Consider the following 23,566-nt stretch of genomic DNA (forward strand, 5'->3'; position numbering starts at 1 on the left):
CTAGGGGCTGAGCAGCTCCAGAGAACAGAGCTTCTGGGCCCTAGAGAGAGTGACATACAAATATTAAATGTAAAAGAAACCTACACACCACAGAAAGGACCAAGTGAGAATGAATTAATAAATCTTCCTGAAAGAGATTTCAACATAAAAATTATAAACATGCTCATGGAGGTACAGAAAAATTCAAGAACTCAGGAATGTGGGGCACTAGAGGGCACCACAGCAAATTATGAAATGTCAAAGGAAACTGGTTCAAAGCAAAATTATGAATACACCACAGAAAGAATCAAATGAAATCGACTTCATGAATCTTCCTGAAAGAGATTTAAAAAAATATTAACGTGCTCATGGAGGTACAGAAAATTATTCAAGAATACAGGAACGAATTAAGGATGGAGATCCAATTGTTGGAAGAACACAACAGAGGATACTAAAAGTAGATTACTGAGTGTCTGAGAATTTCCTGGTGGTGTATGTGTAGGAACTCTCCCAACAAGGGACCTGGGTCTCGCACACCTAATTCCCCTTCTATACCCTACTTTCAACAATGAATAGTCAATGATATCATAAACTTCAAAGTTGCTGAGAGACTAGATCATAATTGTTCTCATCATAAAAAACATAACAGTCACGTGACATGATAGAGGTATTAGCTAATGCTATGGTTACAATTGCATTGTAATATATAAATGTTTCAAGTCACCACACTGAATTCCTTAAACAACATAATGTGATACGTCAATTTTATCTCAAATTTAAAAAGTAATGAACAGCATGGGTTGAGTGGGGAGAGGGAAGGAGATAAAGGGGCACAAAAATCTCAATCATAATATAACCTGGTCAGGGGGGTTGGAAGTGCAACATGGAGAATATAGCCAATAGTTCTATACCATCTAGTGCAGATAGTAACAGCAATAGTTGGGGTGAGGATTTAATAATGTGTACAACTGCTGAACCAATGTGCTGTAACTTGAAACCAATATAATAGTTTATCAACTGTAAGTCAATTTAAAAAAAATGAACAGAATCATATACAATATAAACAGAGACTTCAACAATGCTTATAAACCAACTAGTCCTAACAGATATACACAGAATATCCTACCCTACAGTGACTACATGTTCTTCTCAAGTACACATAGAAAATTCTGCATGATAAACCATATGTTAAGCCATAAGAAAAATCTCAGTAATTTTAAAGAGATGGAAATCATGTATGGTATACTCTTCAACCATAAAGTAATGAACCAAAAATGAGTAATAAAAGGAAAACTAGAAAAATTAAAAAACATGGAAGTTAAACAACATACTCTTACAACCAACAGGAAATTACAAAATACTTCCAGATGAAAACTAAAACACATAATACCCAACTTAAAAGAATTTCACAGGTCGAAATTCAAAGTCATAAGCACACCAGTGAAACAAGAAAAATCTCCAAAAAAATTCTTAAGAGTTCAAACTACACCCAAAATAAGCAGAAAGAAGGAAAACAATAAAGTTTACAGCTAAAATAAATGAAGAACAGAAAAATAACAAAAACAAAACTGTTATGTTGCTTCTCTGAAAAGGTCAACAAAATTGATATACACTGAAGCCACACTGACACCCCCTCCCAAGAGAGACAGAGACATAAAACCTTTTAATTGAGAGAGAGGACATTACTTCCAACCTTCAAAAATAAGAGATTATATGGGTATAGTGTAAAGTAGCTGTATGCCAACAAATTAGATAATCTAGATGAAATGGACAAATTCCTAAAATGATACAAACTACCAAAATTGACTCAGAAATAGAAAAATTAAACAGACCTCTGACAAGTAGAGATACTGAACCAGTAATTTAAACTACCCACATGAAAATGTCCAATCCCAGATGGTTTCACTGCTGAATTCCCGAACATTTAAAGAATTTACACCAATCTTTCTCACAAAATTAAAGAATACCTATCAGCTCATTGTACGAATCCATTATTACCCTGATATCAAAACCAGACAAAGACAATACAAGAAAATTATAGAACAATATACTATAGAGATAAAGACAAGAAAATAGTCACCCAAATACTACCAAGCTGAACTGAAAAGCAAATAAAATGTGTACACAAAGACCAAGTGAGATTTATACCAGGAATGCAAAGATTTTTAACACCCAAAAATCAATTAACGTACGTAATATGCCACATCAATAGAATGAAAAACAAAATCACATAGATACATATAGAAGCATTTCATAGAATACTTCCATGACACAACACCCAACAAACTAGAACTAGAAGGTAAGGAAACCTCCTGAAGGGTATCTATGAAACCCACAGCTAACATCATGCTTAACACTGTCTACTTTCCTTCTAAAGTCAGGAGGAAGACAGGGATGTCTGCTCTCACCACTTCAACATTAGACTGGAGGTGAACATTGGAGAAATTAAACCCCCACCTCACAAAAAAGGCATACAGATTGGAAAGAATAAATTAAACTATATTCCCAGATGGCTGTATAAAATACTTATCATGTAACAAAAGAAGTGCAAGACTTGCACATTGAAAATGACAGATCATCACCAAAAGACCCAAATAAATAGAAAAACATCTCAGAATCATGAACTAGAAGACTTAATATTGTTAAAATGGTCATGTTCCCCAAAATAATCTACATATTCAACACAATCCTCATCAAAATCCCAGTGGGCCCCTTTACAATTTCTTTGCAAAAATTGACAACCTGATGCTAAAATTCATATGGATATTCAAGGGACCCAGAAAACTCAACACAATTTTGAAAAAAGTTGGGGGACTCATATTTCCCAATTTCAAAACTTACTAAAATGTTATACTAATCAAAGACAGTTTGGTACTAGCATACGGATAGACATATTAACCAATGGAACAAAACTAGAAATCCACAAAGAAACCAGACAACTTGGACAACTGGTACCTTAGAAGACAATTCAAAAGAGAAAGTCTTTTCAACAAATAGTACTGAAACAACTGAATACCCACTTGCAAAACAATGAATCTGGGACTCTATCTCATAACATATGCAAAAATTTAACTCAAATGGATCTAATATGCATTTTAAAGAGTATAGCACTTTGGACTTAAAAAACGTTGGATTACCTAAATTGCTGTGGCTTTAGTCATGCAATCCCTCTTCCCCAAATCAACAATTATCCATATAATCCAACTTTATTTTAAATAGATGTTTTCAAGCATGCTCTATTCTTACCCTGCACAAGCTTGTAAACAGGCCAACATTGTTGCCAGAGTTTCTGGAGGAAGTTGAGCACTTTTGGGCTGATCTTTCTCTGGGGCAAGTCCACCCAAAATAGAAGGGCACCGTCTCTTTAAAAAAGTCATACATGCCTGGATAAAAGGCTCCTGAAAAACAGAAAGTTTCTCAGTGTACTTGAAATTGAGCTTAATTGATTTCAGATTAAACATTAAGCAGTGTAACTAAGATCCGAAATATAGTGACATCTTCGTTGCCTTTTAAAAAGCTGTTTCTTTAGTTATTTTAGCTGTCAAAATTTTAAAGTAGTAGAAGTGAACAAAATCTTGCTTACTCCATGCTCTCGAATCTTATCTGTGAGCCATTTGTCAAGTTTGAGGTATTCACGACGTGAAGCAAGTGCAGCAAGGTCAATAACAAAGGCAAATGGAGTACCATTTAGCAGCATTGACAAGGCCTAAAGAAAAAGAGTGTTAGAAACTACAAGTCAAGCAATTAAGTTAACACTGTCCTATTTTGATTACTGTTTTTATTTTCTTAAGTCTACATAAAACATACTGCTAATATTTTATTGGTCATAATTTCTTAAACAACTTAGTACAACTCCATGGTCTTATTAGTCCTTACCTAGTAAGATTACATTTCAAAGGTGAACACAACTTTGCCTTCCAACTAAACTTTACCCTTTTTCAAATAACCTAAAGCAGAGCAAGACACAAAAATACATGCAGCACTAAATTCTAAGCTTAGGCTTTTTTCTAACCTAAGCACAACTTAACACCAGTACTATGTACCTAGTGATCAAGGACACCAAGACACAGGTATCTGTCAAAAGATCCTGTTAATGCTAATGAAATTTGCAAAAGGGATGAAATGCAACCATTTTCTCCAAAATGTCTATCTCATAGATTACATCTGACAAGAGGTCAATTTTCATTTGCTTTAAAACAGCCTTGCAACTACTATAGATCAAACAAAATTCAATCAAATGTAACTGAAAATATTTCTACATTTCTAAAACCACTCTTCTTCTAATCCCTTTTTCTTTACAGGGCAAAATTCTAAATCTCAACTCATTTTAGCTAAGATCCCATTACATATGAATTATTCCTAAAACATCTATGTTATGTAAAAATACTATGTATGTTTTATCAAAAATAAATAAAGTGTTAGTCTGTCCCTCCAAACTTACCTTCAAGTCCTGGGCAACATCAAGTATTCGAGACAATTTGGCCTGGTCATACTGCTCCCCTCGCATGTACCATTCTGCCATCGCATGCATGATAAGTTGGCGGATTGAGGGTGACTGTCCCTAAGAAAAGAAGATTTAAATAGCAATACTGCTAAACTACTGCAAATGTTCAGGTATTTTCTTCCATTATACTGATCTAAAATTGAGGCTTATCAGTGCACACATTAAGTTTAAGTAAGCCTCAAGCAGTGGTTACCACGACATTCTTTATGGGAAAGCCAAGTTACTTCCACATCTTCCAAATGAAGCCTGCCCCAAAATCTTGGGTCATATAGTCATTCAAAATTAGAACAAGATGTGATCATAAGGATATATTCAGGCTTATATAATTCCTGAATATTAAATTACAAATAAAAACAAAACAGTTTAAGGTAATTGCAGTTCATGTTGCAGTGTTTTCTCAGTACTGCTGAGAGTAGTGATTATACATTCTAAAGCTAGCTCTTTTCACACATGAAAATGTTCACTTTTTGTAATTATTCAAATTTCTTTTTTACCCAAAACAGCCTGACTTTGAAAACTAATCTAAAGGCCTGCAGGTGAATGACATAAACAAATAGTTGGAATTCAGTGAGTATTTCTCATAGAAGCCATGGCAAGGCAATTACTACCTCTATATATGAATCACTTTCCAGTGACCATCCTAAAGTGACAGAAGGCCCAAGTAAAACAAATATTCAGCCAGGCATGAGGAGACAGAGCTCCTTTCAGCCTGCCTTTCTACCTTACAGCTGTGGTAACAAAGGTATAAGAAGGTCTGGACTGCAAATTTTTAGTTAAATGTTTGTTAAACATTCTATAAACTATTAAGTCTACATGGTTTGAGTCTCTAGAAATGGAGAACTGACTGAATGTCATGGTACTAAAGCTAACATATTTCACTTATAGTCTTACCCGATTGTTTTTAAAGCACTTGTACATGACATAAACTACAAAAGGTAGCCAAAAAGACACCTGATGTGAAGAAAGATGACTGCTTTCTCATAAAGCTTCTGCATGTCATTACTATAAATGTTGGCAATTAGGGGGAAAAATTAATAGACAAAAGAATATTCAGTCATCACATATATTCTAAAAAATTGGGGGGTAGCTTGAAAATTCAAGAGCTTGAAAGATATTTCAAAAGAAACTAAAATGTAATTTAAATGGTGAATTTGGATAAAACAAAATAACATCTATTAAGTTAATTTGTTATCTACAGTTTACTGTTAAAAGGTGACGTAAGTACTTTCTGGTTCCATGATAAATACAGCTCTTCACTGCTATCAAAATTAAAATGGTGCTCTAGCAGTAAAGAGCTTTGATAATACTTTTTTTTCTTGTCTTCTCTGCTATTTGAACTTTTATACTTTAATACTCACATGATGCTAAAAGATAAAATTAGTTTTATGGAACTGTGACTTTTCCAAAATGTCCTAATTCCAAGATTGACAATTTCTCTACTTCAACATCCTCCAAAGAGTGTTAAGATGAAGAAATGGTCATATCTTACCTGCCCATGCCATGCATAGTGCAAAATAATAGCAGAGTTAGGATGGTTTCCAAGGAAAATTGGCATCAGGGTGGAGATGAGTTCATGGCGCAAGGTGTGCCAAGAGGTGTTGATTTGTAGTAAGGCCAATACCAGCATATCTGGACAATGTTTGATAGGGAAGCTGAAGAGCTGTTTGACTTGCTCGTACTGCCCCACCTCTGCAAGCCTAAGCAAAGACTCAATCAAATCCAAGCTCTTCCTAACAAAAATGGAGAAAGATACTCTATCAATGAAAATCTAAGAATATAAAATTCACAACCAAGTTGTCATCTTATTTATAATATTTGAAAAATATTTAAATGGGCATTGTTCACCTCAAAATTACACATTGCTAGTGCACACGGAACTCCAGAATAGATAACATCCTCAGCCACAAAAAGAGCATCACTAAACTCAAAAAAACTGAAATTGTAGCAACCAACTTCTCAAATCACAAAAGTATGAAACTAGAAATAAATTGTGCAAAGAAAACAAAATGGCCTACAAACACACTGAGGCTTAACAAAATGCTCCTAAATAATCAACGTATCAATAACAAAATTAAAACAGACCAAGCAATATATGAACACAAATGAAAACAACAGCACAACGACCCAACTTCTATGCAATGCAGCAAAGGCAGTTCTGAGAAGAAAGTATATAGCAATCCAGGCCTATGTAAGGAAAGAACAATCCCAAATGATTAGTCTAAATTCACAATTACTGAAACTGGAAAAAGAACAAATGACGCCCAAAGTTAGCAGAAGGAGGGACGTAATAAAGATCAGAGAAGAAATAAATAAAATTGAGAAGAATAAAACAATAGAAAGAATTAATGAAATTAAGAGCTGGTTCTTTGAGAAAATACACAAAATAGATAAAGTCCTAGCCAGACTTATTAAGAAAAAAAGAGAGTCTACACACATAAACAGAATCAAAAATGAGAAAGGAAAAATCATTAAGACACCACAGAAATACAAAGAATTATTAGAGAATACTATGAAAAATTGTATGCTAACAAAATGGATAATCTAGAAGAAATGGACAACTTTCTAGAAAAATACAACATTCCAAAGCTGACCCAGGAAGAAACAGAAAATCTGAACAGACCAATTACCAGCAATGAAATTGACTTTGTAATTAAAAAACTACCCAAGAACAAAATACCCAGACCAGATGGCTTCACTGCTGAATTTTATCAGACATTTAGAGAAGATCTAATATCCATCCTCCTTAAAGTTTTCCAAAAAGCAGAATATGAGGAAATACTTCCAAACTCATTCTATAAGGAAAGCATCATTCTAATACCAAACCAAAGATACCACAAAAAAGAAAATTACACACCAAGATCACTGATGAACATAAATGCAAAAATCCTAAACAAAATATTAGCAAGTTGAATTCAAAAACACATTAAAAAGATCATACATCATGATCAAGTGAGATTTATCCCAGGGATGCAAGGATGGTACAATATTCGAGAATCCATCAACATCAACATCATCCACTACATCAACAGAAAGGACAAAAATCACGTATCTCCATAGTTCCCAAAAAACATTTGACAAAATTCAACATCTATTCATGATAAAAACTCAACAAAATGGGCACAGAGAGCAAGTACTCAACATAATAAAGGCCTTAACAGCAAAAAAGCTAAAATCTATTCCTCTAATACTGGGCACAAGACAAGGATGTCCACTTTCACCAGTTTTATTGAACATAGTAATGGAGGCCCTAGCCACAGCAATAAGACAACACAAAGCAATAAAAGGCATCTAGATGAGTAAGAAACAAGTTAAACTGTCACTGTTTGCACATGACATGAAATTGTACAAAAAAACCCTAAAGAATCTACTAGAACTAATAACTGAATTCAACATAGCTGCAGGATACAAAATTAATACACAGAAATCTATGGCATTCCTATATACTAATGATGAATTAGCAAAAAGAGAAATCAGGAAAACAATTCCATTCTCAACTGCATCAAAAAGAGTAAGATACCTGGAAATAAACCTAACCAAGGAAGTGAAAGACCTATACTCTGAAAACTACATGACACTCATGAGAGAAATTAAAGAATATACCAGTAAATGGAAACACATTCCATGCTCATAGATAGTTAGAATTAATATTGTCAAAATGGTCATCCTGCCTAAAGCAATCTACAGATTCAATGCAATCCCTATCAAAATACCTACAGCATTCTTCACTCTAAAGAACTAGAGAAAATCATTCTAAAATTCATATGGAACCACAAAAGACCCCGCATAGCCAAAGCAATCCTGAAGAGGAAGAATAAAGCTGGGGGATTATGCTCCCTGACTTCAAGCTCTATTACAAAGCCACAGTAATCAAGGCAATTTGGTACTGGCACAAGAACAGACTGATAGACTAGTGGAAGACTACAGAGAGCCCAGATACAAACCCAAGCACATATGGTCAATTAATGTAAGATAAAGGAGCCATGGATATACAATGGGGAAATGACAGCCTCTTTAACAGCTGGTGTTGGCAAAACTGGACAGATACATGTAAGAGAATGAAACTGGATTACTGTCTAACCCCATACACAAAAGTAAACTCAAAATGGATCAAAGACCTGAATGTAAGTCATAAAACCATAAAAGTCTTAGAAAAAAACATACGCAAAAATCTCTTGGACATAAAATTGAGCAACTTCTTTGTGAACATATCTCCCCAAGCAAGGGAAACAGAAGCAAAAATGAACAAGTGGGACTACATCAAACTAAAAAGCTTTTGTACAGCAAAGGACACCATCAGCAGAACAAAAAGACATCCTACAAGTATGGGAGAATATATTCATAAATGACATGTCTGATAAGGGGTTGACATCCAGATTATATAAAGAGCTCACTCACCTCAACAAACAAAAAGCAAATAAGCCAATTAAAAAATGAGCAGAGGAGCTGAACAGACACTTCTCCAAGAAGAAATTCAGATGGACAACAGGCACATGAGAAGATGCTCCACATCACTAATCATCAGAGAAATGCAAATTAAAACCACAATGAGATATCACCTCATACCAATTAGGATGGCCAACACCCAAAAGACAAACAACAACAAATGTTGGTGAGGATGTGGAGAAAGGGGAACCCCCTACACTGCTGGTGGGAATGTAAACTAGTTCAGCCATTGTGGAAAGCAGTATGGAGGTTCCTCAAAAAGCTCCAAATAGAAATAGCATTTGACCCAGGAATTCCACTTCTAGGAATTTACCCTAAGAATGCAGGAGCCCAGTTTGAAAAAGACATATGCACCCCTATATTTATTGCAGCACTATATACAATAGCCAAGAAATGCAAACAACCTAAGTGTTCATCAGTAGATGAATGGATAAAGAAAAGGTGGTACATATACACAATGGAATACTATTCAGCCATAAGAAAACAAATGCTACCATTTGCAACAACATGGATGGAGCTAGAGGGTATTATGCTCAGTGAAATTAGCCACATGGAGAAAGAGAAATATCAAATGATTTCACTCATCTGTGGAGTAAAACAAATAAAAAAACTGAAGGAACAAAACAGCAGCAGACTCACAGAACCCAAGAATGGACTAACAGTTACCAAAGGGAAGGGACTGAAACTAATGAGGAGGATGTATGGGGAGGGAGGGAGAAGGGGATTAAGGGGCATTTGATTGGCACACAAAATGTAGAGGAGCACAGGGAAAGCAGTATAGCACAGAGAAGACAAATAATGACTCTACAGGATCTTACTATGCTGATGGACAGTGACTCTCATAGGGTATATGGGAAGGACTTGATAATGGGGGGAATGTAGTACTGACAATGTTGCTCATGTGAAACCTTCATAAGATTGTATAGCAATGATACCTTATTAAAGAAAATTTTATGTTGCTATATACTCTCATGCTAATTTCAAAGGCATTCCAAATTAACAGGGAGTAAGTAGTGAAGGAGAGAGAATAACCACAGATCCTTCTTATCAAAGAGATATCAAAGACTTTTACTATTGGTGTGAAAAATAGAAAACGTCACAGAGTTTAGGAATAGTCAAAAATCCAAAGTATTAACAGACACAAATCATATACAAGAAAAATCCTTCACAAAAATGCAGCCTGAACACTTACTCTGGTAATGCAAAGAAATAAGATTGAATGGGGAAAGGACACACTTTAGAACAAATCACCGCTTGGGTCAATCTTTCAGAACAGGAAATAGCAAACTAAATTTGGCGATGTAAACAAGCCAAATCACACCTGCTGCCTGTTGCTGTAAATAATACTCTGCTGTAACAGACCCCAACACATATATTTATATTGTGCTACAACAGAAGAGTTAAGCTGTTCCTACAGAGACTATCTGGCCCCCAAAGCCACATGTTAACACCTTACAGAAAGTTTATCATTCCTTTTTAAAAAAGGTCTGACAATGCCTGATACTTTAAACTGCCCTAAAAGTACAACCCACAGGCAAAAAATAAAGACAATACTCTGTTCCATGCTTGAAAGTATCCCAGGAGAGTATGATTAGGGGGAAAAACAGAAGAAACATCATAAAGTAGGTGCCTTCAGGGACCAGACCATGCCCCTTCCCTATTACATTCACCAGTGATGGAAGGACTTTGACCATCCTTACCACACATCCCCAGTGAGGAGTGACTGGAGTTCCAGGAGTAACCCAGAGTAAGATTCTCCCTCAGAAATTAGCCCTTGGAACACAGAGAAACTAGGTAATTTAGGTGAAAGTATTAGATTTGATGGGTTGGCCATCTCAGGATACTGTCAGTTAATCTATAGAAAGAAGAAAGGGATCTAATACTAAGAAAGAAGTATGAATCTCCTTCCCACACTTGACAGCTTCAGAAAATACCTACTGGCAGACTTTGCAGAGGAGAGACGTAACTATCTAGACAGAAGAGGATTAAAAATAGGTTCTTAACCCACCAACACAGCCTCTATAAAAACTTAAGGTAAGGAGACTCATTAAAAATACTGTTTCATTTAGACCTTTTAACTATGTAGTTGCTATTAGTTTTATATTTCAAAAAAGTACAAGTGACCTTTTCTAGAAAAGCTAGATGAGAGTGCTTACCATGTGGCAATTTCTCGATTGTCATCCTCTGGTGGTGCTTTCAAAATATCAGTGGCAACAGTATGACAGGGATAGTCAGCAAAACAGAAGATCTCTGGGTTTATAAGGGAATGCTGAATGAAGGAGAGCTGGAACAAGAGAAAGGAAGTCCTTATCACCAAAAAAGACTCAGAATGCTATAAAATTTGAAACATTTTTACTAGGCTAATCTGAATCTTAAGGTTATTAAGACTGACAATATCCCCTTAAAATCTTAATTACTGGCTTTTTCAAAACCACCAATAACTCACACACATGCAACTTATGAAAGTTGTATGAGGAGATGGCCTTGGAGACAAACATCATCAAACTACTGGGAAACAGCTTGACTGCTACACTTCAACTGAATCTGAATAGTACTAAGCTGCTATAAATCATTTCAAAATTTATGACAATCTCTGACCTATGCAAAACAAATTCTACTTTAAGAGAATATTTTAATCAATGAGTAGATGGCACTAAATAACAAGTCAGCTTTTATTTTGTTCCCCTTCTATAGCTAAACAGCAGCCACTTACCTGGCCTTCTGCATGTTTCCAAGGTCTATATATGAGATCTACTGGGAACACTTCCATACCCAGACCCCTCTGAATGCCATAAACCACATTATGAAGTCCTTTACTGTCACGAATTTGAAACCCAGGATGGTCTAGTTCGTAAGTTACTTCCTTAAAATTCAAACTCGGGTTCTGAAAGAAAAACATTTCAAAGCTTAATCAACAAAAGTGTACATATTTTGATGTGTTATCTAAAGCCAAATTAAATCTGAAGTTCAATCAAAATGTTATCATAATAAACTCAAAGTCATCTGAATGTTTCTGGCATTTCCCAAAGACTTAGAAAGGTAAATTCTTAATATTCAGACTCAACTGGCTCTACTAGCTAGGTACTACAACCTTTCTATTCATAACATACTTCAGATCATGTGAGTATGAAAAGAACTCTCTCTTCCCCTACTCTCTCAAAGGAGCACTCCCACCACAGCATGGCAAATAAATAACTCTTCTTTCAGTGCCACCTGTCTTTATACCAAGATTCTACATTGAAACAAAGTGGCAATGATAAATCAATTACCCCCAACACCATCTTTCACTAATTACAGATCTCTTCTGAAAGCATCCCAATGTATGCACCAGGGAAAGTAGTCTAGAGACGTTATGTCAAAATGACTGAATATTCCATTTAAAAAAACATCCTATGAAAAGGTACTCAAAAAACCAGAATAAGCCTCCTTATGAGAAACACAGAGCAATGGAAACAAGTTTATGAGAAATAATTTACCAAACACTCTGCACAGAGTATTAAATATATTTTATACTAGAAAGGAAGAACTCTGCTTTTAAATTTCTGTAACCAAAGTATCACAACCAGTTTGGTTTTGCTCTAAGGTGACTCCTTTCAGGCCATGTACACTCTAATGCTTGTTTTGTATATGGTGCAAAGAACAAACTTTAAAGGGGGTATCACTCAAAAGCAACAAGAGCATTCAGCAATTTTTCCTTTGTAGAATTTGTTTTCAGGACTGTGACACAACAGAACCATAAATGCACTCTTTAACAACACTACCGTAGATAGAAATGAGTTAAGCCCACATACCCTTGTGGTTTCCTCCTCCCATCCTTGGTGGGCAGTCAGGAGAAGTAATTATTGACCCCTATGCATATCTGAAATTGTCCTGTTTCCTGCCTACAAAAAATGTACAGAAACTTCTAACATATAAGAAAAGAAAAGGTTACTAATTAGCTCAATTGTTCAACACCACAGTGTGGGAGCTCATCTATATAGCCTTTTGCAATCTCTGAAAACAGATCAAAACAGCTTCAGATAACATGCAATATGGTCCTCTGCAGTTCTTAGAGTATTTTCAATAGGACAATAAAGTAGAAAGATGGAACTGTTGAGTGAGAAGGCCATGTTTTCACTTTTACAAGACAATCACAGGTCAAAACCAAAACAATTAACTCCTTATTGCTTAAGTGATGGGACTGTGGTTTTATTTTGCTCTTCTTTCTTTCCAAGTTTTCTGCCATGATCACGTATTATTTTTTCCTCTCAAGGAGTAAAGGAGAATAGGTCTGAACACTTTAAATCCATCTACTAATAAGAAAAAGAAAACTCAGTAATGGTGTTAGTAGTAAGTTGTAAGGTCATAAAGAACAGCATGATCTTCCATAACTCAAATTTACCTACAAATTACAAATACAGAAAACTAAAAATGAGAACTATAACCTGACACCTCATAAAGAACGTTTTAAGTACATGCAGTCCTTAATATTATATTTTGTTCCTTGACATTTTACAAACAAGACAGATGATATTTTATCTTGACTCCACTATTTTCCCACTGACTAAATTTTGTCACTACCTTCTACTATTGAAAGTTTCACTTCTTTGTGTTTTATTTAAGTATTTTAACATTTTAGGAGACATACTTCATTAATCTGGGAGCCAATTAGTTTGTGGATATTTCAGAAATAGAAGTAGTAAGATTAAAGTATGGATTTTTATCATCCCTATCCACTAAAAATCAAGGTTGGCGGGAATATTTTTGTACCTTCCAAGAAACATTTACAAGGCCTCCTTTCTCAGTAATTCCTCATACAATTGCTCCCTTGCAACAAATTCATCCCTCCAAAAAAAAACCACACACACCAACATTCCTCAGATCACGTCAAAAGTGCCACTCAAAATTATGTAGCAACAACTCCCAATGAACAAAACTGAAATTTGACTATGTATTATTTCTAGTATATAATTATCTTGGACACTTCATTACTTTTGAGACAATGAAGTTGGGAATTGCAGAACATTGCTCTTTTCCTTTAGCTGGGCATATCAGTCATTGAAATTTGCTTTCTTTGGGCTGTATCACACTAACAGCATGAATTACATGTACTCACTAGTTCTTTGAGAACATCAATCAAGACTTCTACATTCCATGTGTGTGCCTGTGCTCCATCACTTTTATCTTTTCCATCACTCCAGATCCCACTGCCAGGAGCAGAGATACTCTGTAGAAGTAAAATTAGAATTAAACAGACCTAAGTATTTAATATTCAGCCCTGGTTGGTAGAACAATCACACTCTAATTTAGTAAATAAAAAGGGAAGGTAATTAACTCATGTTGTAAAACTACCAATTTCTACACTCACCTGTAATGGAATTCCATCTGTTAATCCTGAATGAGTTCGAGCCATCATTCCCAAAACTCTTGCAACCTGGGCAGCTGTGACCTCCCGAACACCAAATTGCATGATTATATTGCGACATTCTTCAATACTGAAACAGAAATTAAACTTCAGAAAAATGCTACCACCCTCAATATCAAGGTTAAGAAATGCTAATATAAAATGAGCCCTTGAAAAAATTAAATAAAGTAAAATAAAAATTAAAAAATTAAATGAGTCCTTGAGGGAAATCCCTAGAATTTTACTAAATAGGCAGAGTAACAAGCTTCATTTCTTGTTACTTACATTAGCTAGGAATGTAAGAATTTCCACCTATTTAAGTAAGAAAATGGTAAATGTTTCTTTCTTTTTATTTATTGTGTCTGTATGAGATGAATGGTAGCTGAACCTGTAATGGTAATCACTTCACAATACATGTTAAGTCAAACCATCATGCTATATGCCTTAAACTTACACAGTGGCGTATATCAATTATTTCTCAACAAAACTTGAAAAAAAAATGGGGAAAGTATAAAAGATCAAAGGGAGAAAATGAACCAAGAGTAATGATTATCCTTCCAAAAACACAAAATTATCCTCCTCAATCTTCACAATGAATCAAGTTACTCTCTAAAATACTGAAAGTCAAAATAAAATACTGATAGTCAAGGTGAGTTTGCTTATTCTAAAGTGTGCAATTCCTGAAAATACATCCTAACTTTTTTACTTTGCATCTTGAAGATTAATTATAAGTTTTATGCCAGGCACATATGCACATACAACAAATACACTTACAAACGTAAGTGGAAATGTGGTTTATATGAGAGTTTTTAAAACATTTTAAGTGACACTTAAAACCAACACAAAGCACATTAATGCCCTTAATTAACTTACACTCAGAAAAACATTAGCAATCCACTATATAGCACAGTTGCAGGTGCTACCAAAAGGTGAAACAATTTCTTTTGGTGCCCCTGGGAAGTGAGGAAAAATATGCAGGAGACACGGTATTAAGAGAGGCAGAAAAGGAAGTTGTAGAAGATAAAGGTACAGTGAGAAAATTAAGTGTGAGGACAGTGACAAGAAAATTAGACACGTTGGCTAATACCAGTTTCACAAATCCCCTAAATCTAGAAGTGCCTATCCTGGCAACAAGTCTAGGAACCTCTGAATCCTAAATTTGAGAAACTAGCGGGGGAATGGAAAGAAAGAAATTCAGCCACCAGGATATTTACAGCTGCCGCCAAAACCAGTAAAGGCATACCACAGAGATATTGTGGATTCGGTTCCAGACCCACCACAGTACAGCAAATACCACAATAAAGTGAGGCAAACGCATTTCTTGGTGTCGAGGGCATATAAAAGTTATGTTTACACTACGCTGTAGTCTATTTAGTGTACAATAGCATTGTATATTAAAAAACAACGTACACACCTTATTTTTAAAATGCTTTAAAAAAAAAACCACTAGCTATCTTCTGAACTTTTAGTGAGTCATAATCACTAACCTCAGATCACTATAACAAATACAGTAATAATGAACAAGTTTGAAATATTGCAAGAATTACCAAAATGTGACACAGAGACACAAAATGAGCAAATGCTGTTGGGAAAAGTTGCCAACAGATCTGCTCAATGTAAGGCTGCCACAAATCTTCAATTTGTGAAAATAAAATATCTGCAAAACACAGTAAAATTAGATATGCCTGTACGTGGAAGATTAAATCTAGAAGTAAAATTCTTGAGACAAAGGTAACGTATTAAGGAATTTGGGGAACTTGCTTTAAAGAAATTACATCGTGTGTGGCACAAGAGTAATCACAAGTTAATGTATATCTTATTACCAACCTTGCACAAAAGCCATATCCTACTTCTTGCATGAAATCAGCCAAAGAGCTCTCCATCATGGTTTTAGCCACCCCTCCAGAATCAGGCAGGATCCTGTCCATTAGAATGTCCCGTTTTTCAGGGTATAAAAGTGGTGCAAGCACCACGGGACAGCGTTCCTGGGGAAAATCTGAAGGAGTGAAAAGGTTACAACTGCTATGCTGATTAAAAACAAGTTCTCTCTTTTACTCTCTCTAAAAGTCCCTCAATCCTGAGTCTTCCACATGTTCATATTCAAAGCAAACTTTATTCACTTTTTTCCAGTCTAACTAGACCAAGTTATGACTTCAACACAAATTCCAAAATTTACATGTTTTGTATCACAAAACTTTCTCATGAGTGTATTCTTATTTTTTTATTATTAGGATTCCAGATTACTGACCAATTCACAAACTAAATATTACTTTATTTCACTAACAAGTGGAAAACTTTGTATCACTGTGAAAGTTAATGCAGGCTAAAATTAAACTATATAAACATTATAGTGAACAAAAATAACAGTAAAGATGGATAGTGATTATTTCACTATCAAAGATTTGTTTTAAAAAGATTAGTTCTCTCTCTAAAAGAAGGATCAGAGTAAGAATGGCAACAATGGAATCAGGAGTTACCTTGGGGTAATAATGCCAATAGCCAAGGTCAAGTAGGTATATCAACAGCAATAAATTTTCAAACTACAGTATGTCATTAATAATGTGGTAAATTTTTCAAACTAAAAGAGTATGTCATAATAATGTAGTCTCACCTTTCTAAGGAGGAAAAAAAGTGCACGAAAAAATACCAGGTCTTAACTGAGATTGTATTTATATAACATGATTAATGAAATTATGTTCGCTTTATACCTTTTATACAATGAGGCCTTTCACTTTCATTTTCTAAATTATAAAAACTCCCTTAAAAGACTACCAAGTTTTAATTTTGAGGGTCACAAATAAAGGAGTAGAAATATACAACTTCCAAACTTGCAGAGAAGAGAAAAATAAACATAGAAAATATAGGAAAAAGAAATACTATACTATAAGATGGTATGTACAAATATAAATAAATATAAATTGATTAAATGTTACATTTAAAAGATAGAGATTGTTAGATGAAACTTTATAACGCTGCTTTAGATGTATTACTGTCAAACAAAATTGACTATAAAGCTGAAAGTGTTAGTAGACATAAAAAAGATTACTTGGAGGCAATAAAGTATTTTTTAAATTAAGGTAAAAAAAAAAAAAAGACTACCAAGTTTAAGAACAGAAGGTACATCACTGCCTTCATTTGTATTCTAAAATCCTTGTCATATATTTGTGTTCAATCAAAGAAATCATCCTTTGTAAGCTACAGACATTCCTTTACCTCTGCGCAGTGTCTTAAGAAAAGCGTCTATCTGTTCCTGTCCAACTCCAAATGCTCCCTTCTGCCCAAAGAGGAGATGGGAGAGGAGGAGATGTAAGACCTCTATTGCTATATCTTGGAAGCCACCTTCTTGATTTCCACTGACGTCTGCGTCAATGTAAGAACGCAGAAGATCTGGAAGCTTCTGTTTGATAAACTGGGCAGCTAGAAGTCAGGCAAACCAAAAAACACAAATTATTTCAGCTCCGCAATAGGTAAGAAGTCACATATCATTAAAACACAAATGATCATCATTCTCATTCACCAACTCACCCTTCACCCTCTGTTTTCATACCTCTAGTTAGTAGGTATAAAATAGACCCAGTGCCAGGGCCCAGCGGGAGGGAAATAGAGTGTGTTTCGTTTTGTAAGATGAAGTTCATTCCAGACATATGTTACTCAATAATGTGATCTAATTACCACTATTGAACTGCACATCTAAAAATTGTTAGGAGGATAAATTTTATATGTGTTCTTAGCATACGTAAGAGAGACCAAAAGAACATCATTTTAAACTATCTTACTCTCTAAATCTCAACTATGGATCCTCAAGATTAAAAAGCCCATGGATACAGCATAGAAAATATAGTCAATAATATTGTAGTAACTTTATATGGTAACAAATGATAACTGTACTTTTTGTGGTGAGCATTCTGTAATGTACATTGTCAAATTGCTATGTTGTACACCAGAAAATAATAGTATTTTACATCCACTAAAAAAAAGGATTTTAAAGACTCTAGTTTCACTAAAGGGTCTGTGGGGAAAAGGGAACTTACCAAAACCTCTGAGATCTGAGCTGGAAGAGTTCAAGAGGGCAAGGCCAAAAATTACCTGAAATAAGAAGTGTTAGATGGACCAAAGAGTCAAGCAGCTGTTTTTAATTCTAATTTTGCCTATGTCTCTTTTCTTATATCACTTACTTCTTGTACTTTGCTTAACTTGAGAACTTTACTCAGCTGGGCAAATAAGTGGGGTGCAGGCTTCAAACTCTGAAACAAATCGAACTTTATTTTAAAGCAAGAAGAACTTAACAATTCAAAAAGGTTTTAAAAGCATATGTTCACCCAATTATGAAGCTACATAGGAGTGTCATAATCCTGTAGTGTTTCTAGAAACACTACATGATATCTTAGAACTTTGAGCTGACAAGCACAGGCCTTCACATGGTCTGGTTTTAGTAAGATTCTATTTATTTTCAAACTGTCTTGCTTTGGTCAGAAAGCTACAGAAATTCTGAAGTAATATTTAAAGCTGCAATTTTAAAATTAAAACATACCACGAGATCAAGGCTTAAGGTCTTTTTAGGAAGCCTAATAAGAGATCACATTTTAGGACTGCCAAAGATAAAAGCAATACCAACCTTCTGATAGTGCAATGGATTATCAATAGCATAGGACAGCGTCGAGATAAAATTTGGCTTCGTAATCAGCGACGCACACTCCTGAATCAGAAACTGAGTCTTTAAAAATAAAAATCAATTTTCATTAGCATTAACAGTCATCTTGCACAAATGGAAGCAGAGGTGCTCAGAACATTAAATGTAATCCACTACTGTATGTTTCTAAATTATCAAAATCAGCTCTTTAAAAATCCTACTGAAGTTACTTAAAGTCTATTAGCAACAGTGTTAAACTAAAACCTCTACAGAATAGAGCATACTGACAAGATAACTATAAGGAATAATATCATAACGAACTGTTACCAGACTGAGAACCAAGCCTAAAAAAATTCAATCTAGAACAGAGAGATTCCCCTCTCTGCCTTACTTTTATGTCAAACAGGACTTATCCACATTCCTCCTTCCTGGTCTGGATCCCCAGCTCTCTAAGCCTGAACTAGGTAACTGTAATTGTCTGTAGCCAGGAAGAGAAGGGAAAGACCAAAAAAGGAGAAGTCCCAATACGTTTTAGCCATTCTGTTAAGATTATTTCTGGATGCTACTTATATGTGTCATTTGCTATGTGTACTATTCCCCTCAAAAAATTCACTGAACAGTTAGATCTAAGTGAACATAAACTCTGTAAGCCCCAAATACCTGATGAAAATCTTTGCCACTGCTTTTACCATCGCCACTGAAATCCACATGTGAAAATAGGCAGCGTAATAAGTGCCTATCTGCCTCAGGACCGTGCCGATTTACAATCTAAAAAGACCAAAAATATGACTTTGTAGTCAACATTAAGGAGGATTTCATTAAGAAAAACAATCTCTAGGCAAAATCCTACATTATTCTACAAATTGTTTATTTTGGAATAAGAGTTACAGGAATCACTGAGATGGAGATCTCAATATTTTTATAATTATTTTTTAAGTCACTGGCAAGAAAAGTTTCCAGTTAATATAAGCCCATATAACTGCTTTGTTCAACATCTACGCCAAAAACACCAAGTAGTATACATGCATAACATGTAAGAATACAAAGAATATATAAGGCAATAATTTATAACAAACTGGACTCACAAAAGCATCACTTTTTCTAAGCATTATTTTTGCCCTAAAAATATACCCTGAAATCCAACACAAGTTTGACTTTTACAATAGGCTACAAGACCCTAAACCAGACTGACTTCAGTACTATCAGACACTATCCCTGAGCTCTGCTAGTTCCTTACTGTTTCTCAAATTTACCACTGGTAAAGCTCCAGGTATCTATTCATGGTTTGTTCTTGCACTTCTTTTAGGTTTCTGTTCTACAGTCATCTCATCAATGAGGACTTTGTAACTACCCTCCCTAAAGAAACAAGATCTGTCTCACTATCACCCCTTAACCCTGCCTTTATTTTCCCCCATAGCACTGACCATCACCTGGTTAATTTCTTTTCTATGTCCCTAACTTGAATTTAAGTTGTACAAGAACAGAAAATTTATGGTTATGTTCACTTCTTTGCATCTAATCACAGCTTAGCACACTGTATGTGCAGAGTAATCATATATTAAAACATCACAAATAACAAGTATTTGGCTACCTAGATTTTGGGCTAAATATGCTACTGGGCTTTCTTGGTTCAATTTTCAGCAACTCAGACCCCAAGTTACTCCCATTTCACGAATGAGGAGATGGAAACATAAAACTAACTCCATAAGGCTAACAATAGTTTGTGAGTTGAGGGATCTGGATTCATCATCAGAATCCAAAGCTTATACTCTTCTCACTGCATAATTATGTGACAGCTGTCTAAATTAACTTATTTCAGTTCCAGTTTTCCCCATCCAGAAAATCTGGGAGTTAAGACCAATTTTTACATTGTCCCCAGACATCTTAAAGTTAAAATCTATATAATCGATAAAAACCTCTGCTATTTCTAAAGATTACCATGAACCTATTCACAATACACCGGTTTTGGGGTTCTTATTATTCATTAAATCCTAGAAAGGCAGAGATTATTGTTTTCCTAACCTCTGGAATGCTGAAGACATTATCTGGAAGAGCCAACACAAATTATTTAAGAATAGAATTACGCTCAACCAACCAGACCCCTCTGGCTCAAAAGATCAAGCATATCTGCTTGATAAATATTTGCTGAGTACATGCTAGATACCTAATTCAAGGTACTGCAAACACAGCACTAGAGGAACCAACAGGTTCCATAGGTCTCATTAAGTACATTTTCATGAAGGAAGAAAAGTACAGGAAAAAATTTCTGAAATATTATCATATGAAGAAAATAAAACAGGGTTATGTGATATTGATGGGAGGGAGGTAGCACCTCAGAGAGGCATTCCTAAAAATATTGTAAGCTGTGACTTAAAATACTGAAATGAGAACCACAGATACAGCTGGAAGAACATTTGAAACAGAAGATAGACAGTGCACAAAGGCTTTTCAGTAACAGAAAAAAAAGCCAGAGGGATTCTGATTGATCAACATTCTTATCTGGTACTGTTACAGCAAACTAAAAAATGGGAGATTCCATTAGACTGTCAATGACCAAGAAACAAAACAAAAAACTTTTGAAGTTTTTTGTTTAATCAGCAAAATTTTTTATCTCTTACTATCCTTTACATTTATTTCTATATTATTTTATAATTTTACAATTGCTTTTATAGCTACTCAATCTTCTCAACACTAGAAAATATGTCTCAAAAATACATGTATAATATATGTGACACCATGCTGCCCTTCACTAAGAGCAACTGTTTTCTTCTTCTAAAACTGAAGTGACATTAAAAAAAATACAATCCTGAAAAAAAAAAATACAATCCTGGGTTGCAGAGATGCTGAAATAAGATTTTACTGATCCCACTAGATACTTTTACTTAAAATTCCACCCACTGGACAGGAGAGAAGAGTAAGATAATTCAAAGATTTAGTTAAGTAACTACCATACAATCTTGACTAACACAATCTTCAGGCTGTATTAAAAATAAAGTAACTATATCAAAGGCATTCTACAATAGTTCTGTAATGATCTTATTTGTAGCTACAGTAAAACTTTCTCATCTAGGACTCACATGTTAAGAGAGACATTAAAAATTATTGCATCTATGACAGTAGAAATTCAGAAAATCATGTGGAATGGATGGGAAAATGGGGCACTATCTGGCCTAGAGAACATACATGAGGGAAAATTAAGGACTAATTCTGTAAAGGATACTTACATGAAATATTAAATATTAAATCTTTTTTTTTTTTGAAATATTAAATCTTATTCAGAAAAAGAACCTCAAACATTTTATTTTACATTATATGGAAATTCCTAATAAGGTTGTCCACAAATGGTAATGGGTAATCTTATGAGGTAGCTAGCTAACTTCCAGTCAGAAACAACAAAAATCCCTCTCTCTATTACCACTTTTAAAATCCTTCCTTGGTTAAAAATTGGTAAGGCATCAATTATCTGAGGACTTATGGCTTCAAAACAAGCTCCTAAAAATAGATTAAACACTTAAACACACACACACACACGGATTTTCTCATAAGCTCAAAATTTATATAAAGAAATATACAAAACCTAGCCTAGGAGGTTATCTCTGAAGTCCCCCAAATGCCACAGATTCTATACAATTAAAAATGGCAGATCTTTAAAATTTATATTTAAGGCAGTAACTCTACATTATGATTACAGTTATAGCAACTGGAATAATTACACTATATCTAAAAATACATAAGGCTTCATACAAATAATGTAGCATTTCGTATTTCTTACATTTGTTAATCATATTTTAACTGCTAAAAATATTCACTCACATTTTACATTGCATTTTCTGTACAAATACATTGGGTTGCTTTATACAGTGCATCTACTCAAATAGTTTAATATATTAAAATGTAAAATTTTTGCAGCAAACAGAAAGGTTACTTCTAACAGAAAAAGCATTAAGGACAAAAACTTTAAACTACTAGGTAAAAGCTAATGGAACTAAATAAGTACTTTTTACTATTCCAGTCTCTTAAATGACAAAAATTTTTTAATTCCATTTTCACCAAAACATTCTCTCAAAAAGTGGCCCAGAGAGACACGGTAGATACTTCTGGGTTTTGTTTTTTTCTCTGATGTATCATTGATATACAACCTATAAGTTTCAAGTTACAGCAGTTATTCATATTAGTAAATCCTACCCAGTCCACTAGCACCATCACTATCTGTCAAGTAGGAAGATGTTACAGAATTACTGGCTATATCTCCATGTTGTACTAGAGGGAAAGTTCATTCTTTAGTGATTAACTCAAATGAGAAGAAATGCAAGTTTCTATCTGGGGCTAATAAATCCAGAAATAAAAATATTTAGGACTGAAGAATGCCTATATATATATATATGAAAAAATTTCATTTGTTCAAGTGATGAATCTAGGGCAAGATGAGCCATGAAAGAGGCTATATATTTAGAGACCCATCTCACCACATAAAAACTGCAGAATGGTGGAAGAGATAAAGCTGAGGGAACAACCAACTCATGATGCCACTTCTGATGAGCAAACCATCCACCAAAGAAAAACATTAGAAAAGTGAAATGGGAAGACGACACAAGATGGCAGCATGAGTAGGGCAGCGGAAATCTCC

The 23,566-nt window shown here is 34.7% G+C and overlaps 1 protein-coding gene across 10 annotated transcripts in view; it reads right to left on the reverse strand.

Annotated features, from left to right (window-relative positions):
- CNOT1 (CCR4-NOT transcription complex subunit 1) overlaps positions 1-23,566 on the reverse strand; it is a 154,158-nt gene that overhangs the window by 81,608 nt on the left and 48,984 nt on the right. For 9 of the 10 annotated variants that reach the window (XM_057493551.1, XM_036897937.2, XM_036897939.2 and 6 more), the window contains exons 3-16: positions 19,600-19,707; positions 18,925-19,023; positions 18,485-18,553; positions 18,341-18,395; positions 17,523-17,726; positions 16,137-16,305; positions 14,274-14,400; positions 14,022-14,132; positions 11,640-11,810; positions 11,083-11,210; positions 5,973-6,213; positions 4,421-4,540; positions 3,563-3,685; positions 3,226-3,377 (exon numbers count right to left, since the gene is read on the reverse strand). In XM_057493551.1, coding sequence (XP_057349534.1) covers positions 3,226-3,377; positions 3,563-3,685; positions 4,421-4,540; positions 5,973-6,213; positions 11,083-11,210; positions 11,640-11,810; positions 14,022-14,132; positions 14,274-14,400; positions 16,137-16,305; positions 17,523-17,726; positions 18,341-18,395; positions 18,485-18,553; positions 18,925-19,023; positions 19,600-19,707 — 1,877 coding nt within the window. The remainder of the gene's footprint in view (positions 1-3,225; positions 3,378-3,562; positions 3,686-4,420; positions 4,541-5,972; positions 6,214-11,082; positions 11,211-11,639; positions 11,811-14,021; positions 14,133-14,273; positions 14,401-16,136; positions 16,306-17,522; positions 17,727-18,340; positions 18,396-18,484; positions 18,554-18,924; positions 19,024-19,599; positions 19,708-23,566) is intronic. The other variant, XM_057493550.1, reaches the window with a different exon arrangement.

Source organism: Manis pentadactyla, chromosome 15, assembly GCF_030020395.1.
Source record: "Manis pentadactyla isolate mManPen7 chromosome 15, mManPen7.hap1, whole genome shotgun sequence".
NCBI lineage: Eukaryota > Metazoa > Chordata > Mammalia > Pholidota > Manidae > Manis > Manis pentadactyla.